The 11,375-nt window shown below is 32.8% G+C and overlaps 2 protein-coding genes across 2 annotated transcripts in view; both read right to left on the bottom strand.

Moving 5' to 3' along the window:
- Window positions 1-11,375, bottom strand: part of LOC103432057 (melianol synthase CYP71BQ5-like) — a 36,151-nt gene that overhangs the window by 15,180 nt on the left and 9,596 nt on the right. The gene's annotated exons all lie outside the window — the stretch shown is intronic.
- On the bottom strand, window positions 406-2,641 carry LOC103435517 (melianol synthase CYP71BQ5-like). Its single transcript, XM_008373912.4, has 2 exons — window positions 1,571-2,641; window positions 406-1,344 (listed from the first exon to the last, which is right to left on the bottom strand). The coding sequence occupies exons 1-2, from the start codon at window positions 2,594-2,596 to the stop codon at window positions 700-702; spliced, it is 1,671 nt and encodes a 556-aa protein (XP_008372134.2). The 5' UTR covers window positions 2,597-2,641; the 3' UTR covers window positions 406-699.

The following is an 11,375-nucleotide window of genomic DNA, read 5'->3' on the forward strand; positions in this document are numbered from 1 at the left end:
TGACAGTCTCATTCTATTACCTACATGAATTGACTATGCATATGCATAATATATTTTGTTTGTGAAAATATATAGCTCAACAGTCTCATTCTATTACCTACATGAATTGGCTATGCATATGCAACAACTATAAAAAACATCGGTTGGAATCATGATCGATGAATATGTTATCATGATCATTTTTGTATTTGTTTGCCTAACAAACCAAATAATTATCAGATTCAGTGCAGATTGAGTATGATCGTTATCGCATCATTAATTGTTAACGTGTGAAATCTTGAGGCCGAGCCGCCCCTGGCCTCTGGTTCCCGATGCCGGTCGTACTCTAAGCAAGTTCATTTCTTATTCGTTGTCTTAGGCAATCATTATGGACAACAATTTTTGGAAGAAGAAGAGCAAGAAGAGTAGCAGTAGAACACTCACGAGTACATGTATTATTGATCATATATACATATCTGAATAACAAGCTTACATCTTAGGGATGACATATTGAATTAACATTGCATTAATCATGCCTTATATTACGCAAGTACTAAATGAAAAGAAGCCTGGATTTAAACAATCTACAAACTGCAAACTGCAAGGATGAACTGATGTACTGAAAACATGTTTTATTCTGTAAAGGAAAAATTCAAACCTAAAGCCATACACCAGAATGGTGCTGGTTTTGTTGGTCATTCATGGCAACAAAACGCCGAGTCACTCTGACTCATTGACTGAAGTAAAATGTGGGGTGGCAATTAGGTACAACGCATTCTTTCTCTTACAGGTCACTCCAAAGGTCTCCGTCATGTCAAGTTCGTCTGGATTCATCCCATTCGCCAGTTTCCAATCGAAGCGGTAGAGCAATTCAGCAAGAGCAAGTTCAACCATGGTAACACCAAATAACATGCCTGGACACATTCTTCTGCCGGCCCCAAACGGGGTGAACTCAAAGTCAAAACCCTTAAAGTCAACAGAAGAACCCTGAAACCTCTCCGGCTTAAAACACTCAGCATCTGCCCCCCATATCTCTGGGTCTCTTCCCATTGCCCATAGATTAATAATTACTTTTGATTTAACTGGTAATTCGAACCCGCCAATTTGAACCGTGTCCCTTGCTTCTCTTGGGAGCAAAGGGGCTGGAGAGTGTAACCTCAGAGTTTCTTTCACCACCGATTTCAGGTAGTCCATTTTTTGAACATCTTCTTCTTCAATAACTTTGCTTTTCTTTCCTTCAAATTGGAGGACTAACTGTCTCACTTCAGCTTGAGCCCTCTTCATGACTCTTGGGTTTCTCATCAACTCTGACATTACCCATTCTAAGGTAGTAGCTGAAGTCTCGCTTCCTGCAGAGAAGATTTCCTGCACATATAACAATTTTTTTTTACTGAGTTTGACCGTAAGAACGACATTGATGTTTGGGGCAAAATGTGCAGCATTACAATAATTGATTTTAACCATGCGGGACCAAAATCATGAGTTTCGAAAACGTAAGCAACCTTTCATGATAAAACCCCTTCATATACTTTTATAAAATGATGAGTGATAAAATGTCTGCAGTACAACAAAGCAAGCCTACATTACTCACCAGAATGACATCTTTGATTTGATTGGTTGTCAAGCTGAACTCCGCCTTACTGGACTCCTTAAGTTTTAGAAATACGTCAACAAAATTTCCCTCCTCCCCCTCCTCCTCCTCCTCTGCTTTGCCATTGCCTGCTGTAGCAGTCCTAGTATTACTGATCATCAAGTCCTTTTTGGATCTTTTGATCTTATGATCGTTGATGATATTTTCGAGAATCCTACCGAGCTTGCTATGTATGTCTTTCATAGCAGGGATTGACCCAGTAACGTACCCAAGAAAACTGAGTGAAGGAAACAAATCAGGAATATCGAACCCACCAGCGACTTTGGTTGATTCAGTTAGCAGCGAAAGGAACTCCTTTTGGTCTTTGCATTTTTTCCCAAATGTTGCCTTTGACACTACGTCATTTGTGAAGCTGCCGCACCTGTCACTAAAATTGAGGGCAAGTCCCTTGTGAGACGTAGAGCCAATGGACTCAACAAGATTCCACACCTCTTCTTCTCTTACGGATCTCAAAGACTGCACACGTTTCACGCTCAGTAGCTCGAAAATAGAAATCTTTCTCAGCGATCTCCATAAATCTCCATAAGGAGCAAAGACAATACTTCCGTGACCAAAAGACATAACCTCTGCTGCCAAAACCACAGGCCTCTGTGCAAATGCAAGCTCGTGTGTCTTCAACACTTCCCGGGCAGCTTTGGCAGATGAAATAATCACGGCCTCTATTTGACCCAGTTTAAGGTGCATGATGGGTCCATGTTTCCTGGCTAAGGCTCTCAGTGTGTGGTGTGGCAGCGGACCGACCACCTGATGCAAGTTTCCAATAACAGGCAGCTTCCACGGCCCTGGGGGTGACTTTCGGCCTCCGGATCTTGATCGCTTCCAAAAAAACACCAGGATGCAGAGAAGGAGAGAAGTGAAAAAAGACATATAGGGCGTTTCGACAATTAGAAACATAAGTTGATCCAGATAAGCTGTGATCAAGTTCATCATACGAATTTGGGGTATTTTACTTGCAAACCAAGGCATTTAAATTTGGATCGATACTGAGCCCCAATGTTGGAAGAGATACGAATTTTGGAGCCCCCTCACCAACTAATAAATAGCCAAAATGGTCATTGAGATTTGCATAATCAATAGAAATGGTCATTGAGATTGAAAATCAATAGAAATAGGGTGGAAAAAATTCCCGAAAATCCCGAACCGAACCGAAAAAATCCCAATCCCAAACCGAAATTCCCGAAATTTTTGGGATGCTATCCTGAACCGATTCTAAAATTTCGGTACGAGATTCAGGATTGGCTTCTCGATATTTCGGGATGGGGCATTTTGATATAGATGCCTCAAATTTGAATTTTTTTAATCAAACATCTATAACTTTTAAACTTTTGATCAAACGTTCTTCTACTAATTTTTAATTAAAAATTATGATTTTTATTGTATTTAATTAACCAACTAGTTCAGAAAATAATATCACAAATATTCTAAAATCACCACAAACTTCCTATCTTATCTTATCATAATTCGTTCAAAATGAATTTTTCTTATTCAAATAATTTGTTGTTTTAAATTCTAAAAACACATAAACATCCTATTAACATACAATTATGAAATATAACATGCACATATATTAAATATAACGTACCAAACAGATATATTAAATATAACGTACCAATCATTTGGTACGTTATATAAATTTAATCTGGGTACGTATTAGTATTTTGGTACGTAATAAAATATTGCTTTTGGTACATTATGCAATTCTTTATTTAGTACGTACCAAGTTATTAGTACGTTGTATTATCCTTATTTTGGTACTTACAAAATTTATGGTACGTTATGTGTAAGTTGTGTAACCCGAAAAAAGATAACTTTTCACATTAAAACATTGCACTAAAAAATATTTTGTCAACTCTTAATAATTAATTATTGGAATAAGGACTCATTTTAAATAAAAATAAAAATGTGAAAACTCTTAGTTCACGTTTCTACTATAAATAGTTGTTAAAAAATTCAAATTTATTTTTAGTTGCATGAAATTAGGCAGTCTAGTCTACATCTCAATTTTAATTATAAACGAACTCTTGTTTTCTTATAATCTATATAAAATGTTGAGTTGGAAATTGGAAAAACTATATTTCGTCCAATTAATCTTGAACCCCAGTAGATATAATTGAATCTTTAAATTGAGGAAGGGATGAGATTCCATAAAAATAGCAATAAATTAATGAATATTATTGAGTGCAATTTTTTACGTAGAAGTGGATTTAAAAGAATTTATAAAATACTTAAATTAAGAATAAACCTAGAATATAAAGTTTAATTAAAAGTAAAAGCACTTTAATCAAAAGTTGAAAAGTAACAGATGTTTAATTTAGAAAAATCTAAAATGAGGCATCTAATTCTAATTAACTGTTTCGGGAATCCCATACCGAACCTAAAATATATAATATTAATTATTATATATATATATATATATATTTATACATATATATTATATATATTATTCTTTTATAATTGATGCTAGTAGTTTCTAATTCATGCTTCGCAACCTGGAATGCCCTACACCTTACATATTTTTCATGTTCTGTTTTATATTCATTTGGATTTTATTATTGCTGCTGCCATGGTTGATGATTTCAGAAGGCTTGATTCTTTTGTCTCTCAAGTCTCAACAGATTGCAAAAATGGTTTAATTAATTTGAATTTTGACTCTGATAAAAACAGTCAGGCATGCTAGTTTTAGATTAAATGGTAGTGTGAATGAAATGACATTCCTAGTTCATGAATGTGTTCTTGAATTATATATTTGAAGAACAATTCATAATTTCAAATTTCAATTTGGGATTCCCGATTTGTCTCGAAATCCCGAAAATATTTCGGGATTCCCGAAAATTTGGTTTGGGATTGGTCTTCAAATTCTCATCCCGAAAAATTTCGGTTTGGGATTCGGGATACTAGTTTCAGTATGGTATCCCATACCGAACCACCCCTAAGAAATGGTCCCTGAAATTGTCCACCATCCATGATTTTGGTCCTTCCGTTAAAAACTCTTTGGGCAATTTTCAAAGCTTTGTAACTCAATCGTTTCTTAACCAAATTCGACCCATAATATATCAAAATGAAGATAGGAAAGTGTATAATAAGATTATACCTATTTGGAAACCCAATGGTTTCCTGAGATGGCCGAAAAATAGCCTGAAAGGTGACTGGTCCGTGGGAAAACTGGAAAACTCGCTAGAAACTGGGTAAACTTTAAACGTTCATAACTTCTTCAATACTCAACGAAATTGAGTGATTCAAAAACAAAAATCATACTTCTTGATGAGATGAAGAGAATGGTACCTTTCTAGATGGCTAACTCTACATGGTTTGGCAGGAAAACGGCTCGAAAATGGCTAACTAGTTATGAACGTTATAAAGGTACCACTTTCAAGCCTTTTTATGGACAAACCACGGCGAGTTAGTTATCTAGAAAGGTACCATTCTATTCGTCATGTCGAGAAGTATGATTTTCGTTTTTGAATCACTCGATTTCATTGAGTATTGAAGAAGTTACGAACGTTTAAAGTTTACCACGTTTCCGGCGAGTTTTCCAGTTTTCCCGCGGACCAGTCACATTTCAGGCTATTTTTCGGCCATCTCCAGCAACCATTGACTAGCAAATAGGTATAATCTTGTTCTACACTTTCCTATCATTTTGATATATTATGGGTCGAATTTGGTTAAGAATCGATTGAGTTACGAAGCTTTGAAAATTGCCTTAAAAGTTTTTAACGGAATGACCAAAATCATGGATGGTGGACAATCTCAAGGACTATTTCTATTGATTTTCAATCTCAGAGACCATTTCTATTGATTATGCAAATCTCAGGGACCATTTTGGCTATTTAGCCTAAAAAGAATCTTTAGAGTAAATAGTAACACTGTCGCTCACTGTTAACTCTACTCAATTATATTAAAATGTTTTGTTCATAAATATTTTATTTAAAGTATAAGTATAAAGTCTTTCTTCACTTACGTTGTAGCACACAAATTAAATATATAACTTGCACATATTCAATTGCCACCCAATAATTGATCAATTTTTAATGTGATCAATTGATTGGTATTCAAATTACACAATTGACTTGTGTGTCCATATTCTATAACCACAAGTTTGGTAATAAGTAACATTTTTTTGTAACAAATTAAATATATAACTTGCACATATTCAATTGCCACCCAATAATTAATCAATTGATTGGTATTCAAATTACACAATTAACTTGTTAGTCCATATTCTATAACCACAAGTTTGGTAATAAGTCTAACATTTTTTTGTAAACAAAATTTAGTAAGATTAAAATATATATATATATATATTTTAGAGTTGGTTTTGACTTGTGAATAAAATTGTTTAAAATTAGCTTTTCTAATATTATTTTTCCCAAAAAACATTGTCAGTATCTACATATTTATAGATTACACTAGAAATTTGTACCCGTGAGCTGCTACGGGACTGAAAATTATATGAAATATTTTATAGCTTCAATTTTCATAAACAATGTTTGAGTGAAAAACAGAAAATTACGAATGGCAATGCAATTTATATGTAAATTTATCATGAATGGAACAAATTTAGACACTAAAAGAAAGATTTTTCAAAGTGCAAAGAAGAAGATAATTGTTTATTCAAACAGTTTGACTAACGATAACTGCGTAATTGATAAATGCAATATTGAGAGTATAGCAGTCAAACAAAGCTCCCTACACGCTAAACAAAGTTGAAAAACATTATTAGCTTTTTCAATTGTTATATGCAATGAATGTAAAGATTGGATACCAGAGTTGCTCCTAGCTTGAGGTGTTTCCAAAGAAGGAAAAATAGACCTTTGGTTGTAACAGATTTCAGAGTGTGTCATGTACAATTATGAATACAACTGCAAAAGATAATAAAGACAGTTAGCCGATGATAAACAAAAATATGCATAAAAAGTTCAAAATTGAGTTTTGGGAGAGAGAGAGAGAGAGAGAGAGAGAGAGAGAGAGAGAGAGAGAGAGAGAGAGAGAGAGAGAGAGGTGAAGTCACCTTGTAACCGGAGTTCAAATGTATTTTTCCTATTATGGAGGTGGTAATTTGACTTGTGATATTCTGAAATCAAACATTTAAATGCAGTTTAATCAAAATTTAGTACGAAATGTTAATTAGAAATGTGTTAAAATGGAAGTAAAAAAGATTGAAACTTGCCTAATGTGATTGTACAATTTTACCATCTGTTTGTGAAAAATATAAGGAAAACTAATGAAAAAGACTTGAAAACTTTTAGTTTTAACGATAAGGACAAAATAAAGGATAAAGTGAATAGTACCAAGATTGACTTTTTAGTATGAAAATGTGGTTTTTCGTTAAAGTGAACAGTACCGGAAGCTTTTCATTAAAGTTCCTAAAAATATACTACTCTAACATGCAATATGTTGATCTTGCCTTCTTAGAAGTGATATTAGTCGTTGATTGCCAGATAGCTAAAATCTGTACAACATTTTATAAATTATGAGACAAATTATTATGTCAAGGTTGTGTGCTAAAAAATAATTTATACTTCTATATTGAAGCAAGTTATGATTTTAATTTGCATATACCTCGGTGGGGTCATTCTGTGTATGAGTTTCCTATTCATCATCCATGTAATGTAAAAAGCTGATTCCAAGTTTTGCACATAAAGTCACAAAGAAATGTTATATATAATTACTACTGAACTGATGGGGTGATTGATATTTTTGTAGACTGAGATAAACACATACTATAGTTGGCAGAAACCAAAACAAACCCAATAACATTACTATTATATCATCATTTTGAAACATCAATTATTAAAAATTAACCCACCAATGACAGATACGAATTTAAGCAGCACTCATACATTGAAAATTTTGAATAAACCATTACAGAGAGAGAGAAAGTATTATTGTTTTCACCTGAACTGTAAACTGGGCCAGATGAATAGAAGAAACTGAAGAACTATAAATACGTGTGTAAGGTTTTGTAGTGCAGAATTTTGTACTGTTACAGCAATTTTATCAAAGTTACACCTTATGTCATACTTATGTTTGAGTGTTATCTTAAGAACTTGTTTGACATAAGATTGTTCAATTATAAATAATAATTTTTACATGTTTTTTAATTCACACCATTAATACTTATTTTCTTGCTTTTTAAATTGTAGAGAAGTTACAAACTTGTAATTATGAATCTGTCTAGACTGTACATAATTAGAGGACCCTAATGATTGAAACACAATTTATACAAAAATTGGGAAGATAGCACAATTCTAAAGTGCATATAAAAGCACTTTACCAAATCGGTGAATTTGTTAATTATATTTTTTAAAAGCAGAGTAGGATAAATTTGCTATATGGAGATCCCACAATAGAACCAACTTATAAATATTCTAAACTCTCATCCAAAATTCAAACTGTTAGCAATTCTACACAAAAATATTTACTTGTATGACAATTACAACAATTTGAAGTCAAATTTAACATATGCAATAGTTGAATTTAATAACTAACAACAATATTTATTATCAAGAGAGCAAAAAAGTCTAAAAAAAGGAAACCCCACATAAAAATCCAAGACTTTGTACAGAAAGGTAGCAGCTTTACTTTGCTTCTATTGGAGCAATATTAGAAAATATGAAAAATAACACAAGAACTTCAATGATAATAATCATAAAGAAATTTCACAACATCAATTATATATGTGATTAATATAAACAACTAGCGATAAAGTTAGAAAAACTGACAAACTTGAAGATTGAGGCTTGCATAAATGCAATGTCCTAAAGATAGAATTTCGCCCCTACTCTTGTGCTTGTAGTTCGGTAGGCGTCCATCTCTTAGGATTCAACAAGCTATAATCCGAAGTCAAAGCACTTCAATCTTCGGACTCTGGCGAACTTCATATATTCTGTACTCTCAAGACACGACTTGGAATTTGACACACGAAGCATGAGAGAAACAAAGTGGGGAAACCCTATTTCTCAAAAATTAACTCTAATTTTCTATCTATATTACCAATGGTTTCATGGGTTTATATAGAACCCAAGTACTTCTTGTTAAAGTGATGTAACTTTTCATCTATAAGTATACATCATTTAACAAGGGAATGCACCTAAATAACATAACCTTTCTAAAAAATATGGTTAACACTATTTTTCATTCAATTATTAAAATTATATATAACAATATTTTATACTATAATATATAATTTCCAACAGCTTCAAGAACTGCAATTGAAATTGCAGCAGCTGCATTTGTTGGGTGGTGGGAGTCATTTCGCTGTGCAAGAGTTGCTAAAAATTTACCAAAATCTTAGTAAGATGAAGAACAAAAAATAGTAATCACATAACTCAATTTTAAAGCATAGTTTTGTTGCTCTTAAATTTTTTCTAAATAATGCAAACACTCTTGCCTATCTCAGATGGCTATAACTCATGAATCCAAATCTCATTGAATCAAGCCTATTCTTTTAAAGAAAACATGAAATGAAATTGTTTCATGATCTGCAACTAATATGATTTACAACTAATAAAAAATTAATCAACTCGATATCAAATATAAACCCAAATCAATTTAAACCTACAAAGCAAAACAGAACAAACGCTAAATAAACAATCAATCAAACAAATCCGAATGAGATTTAGCTGCTTCAAAAATTTCACATCAAACCCAATTATAAAGCACAAAATCCTACCCAAAATTGAAAACAGAGATAAAAACAAAGCCAAAATCGAACAAAAAGATATGTGTACCTCTGTTTTCGACTCGAGATCTCCACTTGCTTTGAATTTCTGCATACAAAATATATAACTTCCGTAACTAATTGGCAATACTGCTATCAGCTGATTTCCTTCGCCAAAAAAATTAACAAAAATTGGGTCTGTTTGGTATCCTATTTGAAAGTTTTTATCATTTCTCAAAACATTTTTTAAGAACATTTCTTGAAAACAGTTTTCTTGAAGACTCAAAAACTTGATTGATTTCCAATTTAAAATTTTTAAATCTTACGACTTAAACTATAACAAAGAGATCTAAAAAGAGGGGATCACAAGAGATGTAGAAAGAGGAGAGAGGAGGAAAGAAAGTAAGAAATGATTTAAGGAAAAAGAATAAAGAGTGAGAATCGGACGAGATAAAGAGGAAGATAAGTGAGAAAAAGAACCTAAATAATGAAGAGAGCGAATTGGAGGAGAGACGAAAAAGATAAACTAAAAAAAAATAAAAAAGAGGAGAGAGAGATAAGAAAAGAGAGATAGATTTGGAGTGAGAGGGGAGGAGGAAGAAAAAAGAAAGAAGTGAGTTTAAGTTTAAAAACTCTAAAAACTCACTTTTTATGTTTTTGGAGAATATACTATATTTTTTAGTTAGTCTTGAGTTCAGTTTTTCAAAATAGTCCTACTAAACAAGTTTTTAAAACCTAAAATTTGAAAATTATTTTTGAGTTTAAAAAGTTTGATTCAAATACACTACCAAACAGATCCTAAAGTTTTAACCCAAAAAAAAAAAGATAGGCGTCTTTCTACTACAAGAGAGCATACAAATACCTATGCAATCAAGGGTTTTTACAAATCCAAAACTTCAAAAAATTGAAAAACAAATTAAAAGTTAAGATCGACGAAAACCACACCTTGAAAAACACAAAGGACACAGATGTTGAAAACCGATATCAATTGAGCTGCCGGAGACTAAAAGAAAGTCCAATTGTAAACGTTTTCCAGCAAGGATCGTGAGATCGATATAACAACCAAAATATTATTTATAGCTCTCGACAAAACATGGACAAATCAACGTTTCAATCTGCTCAATCTCTTGATCCAATTTGCAAGGTCTTTAATAGCTCTACTCTTTCGTATCAATTGATTTTTATCATAATATCCTGACTTTGGTATATAATAAGATTCATGGTTTTATTGACTTTCAAAGTGTTATCTTGTATTTCATTCGTAACCTCATTACAATTGTACAGAAATATATAAGGAGATTAACCCTCCTTGATTTACGCCACAACTGACGGCTTAGGGAAGATAAAACATCAGCTTCTTGAATTAAGGAGTTGACAACCAAGATGAGACTCCTATACATGTATTACTAATCACAAGAAAAGTGTAGCCGGCTATTAACCACTTAGGGAACAATCAATACCCAGTGGAAACATACTTGAGTAATTGACCAAACCCTAATTGCCCAGTTTTACAGTGAACCACCTTAATATTCAGGAGACTCAAATAACCACTGGACTACTTCCAATAGTTTTCCTATGATTTTATTTTAAAATTTCCAAGCTAGAGAATTAGTAATGGTAAACCTAAAGTTTGGGGATCCATGTGTGATTTGGCTTTTGATCTTCAAATGAAGGAGAAGAATTTGTCAATGTAAGTTGGTAAATATTTCATCGAGTAAAAACTATGTTTAGCCACAAAATACTATCATGTAGTCAGACGGAAGTATTAAGGACTAATTTTCATTAATTCCATCTATTTGCAGACATTGTCTATATAATCCTTTTTGGCTGGTTAGTCAGATCAATTAGGGATTAAATTTAACTAAAATGGTAACACATCTTATTCGTCCTTGGGGTATGTCTCACCTATATGCGATACAACTATTTTTACATTAATTAATTAGCACATATACGAAATCCAGGAATAACTCCTCATAGTTTGCTCAAATGTAAGGTTTGAATATACGAATGTGATGTACTCGATGATACGAACCCACACAAATTTTTAGAAAGATTTTTGGACATCGGACGAGCCCTCACGCTCCC

Source organism: Malus domestica, chromosome 17, assembly GCF_042453785.1.
Source record: "Malus domestica chromosome 17, GDT2T_hap1".
Classification (NCBI taxonomy): Eukaryota; Viridiplantae; Streptophyta; class Magnoliopsida; order Rosales; family Rosaceae; genus Malus; species Malus domestica.

Coding starts and splice junctions, on each gene's coding strand:
- LOC103435517 (XM_008373912.4), bottom strand. CDS start 2,596: ATGCCTTGGTTTGCAAGTAAAATACCCCAAATTCGTATGATGAACTTG. Junction 1,345..1,570: donor AAATCAAAGATGTCATTCTG/GTGAGTAATGTA, acceptor TTATATGTGCAG/GAAATCTTCTCTGCAGGAAG.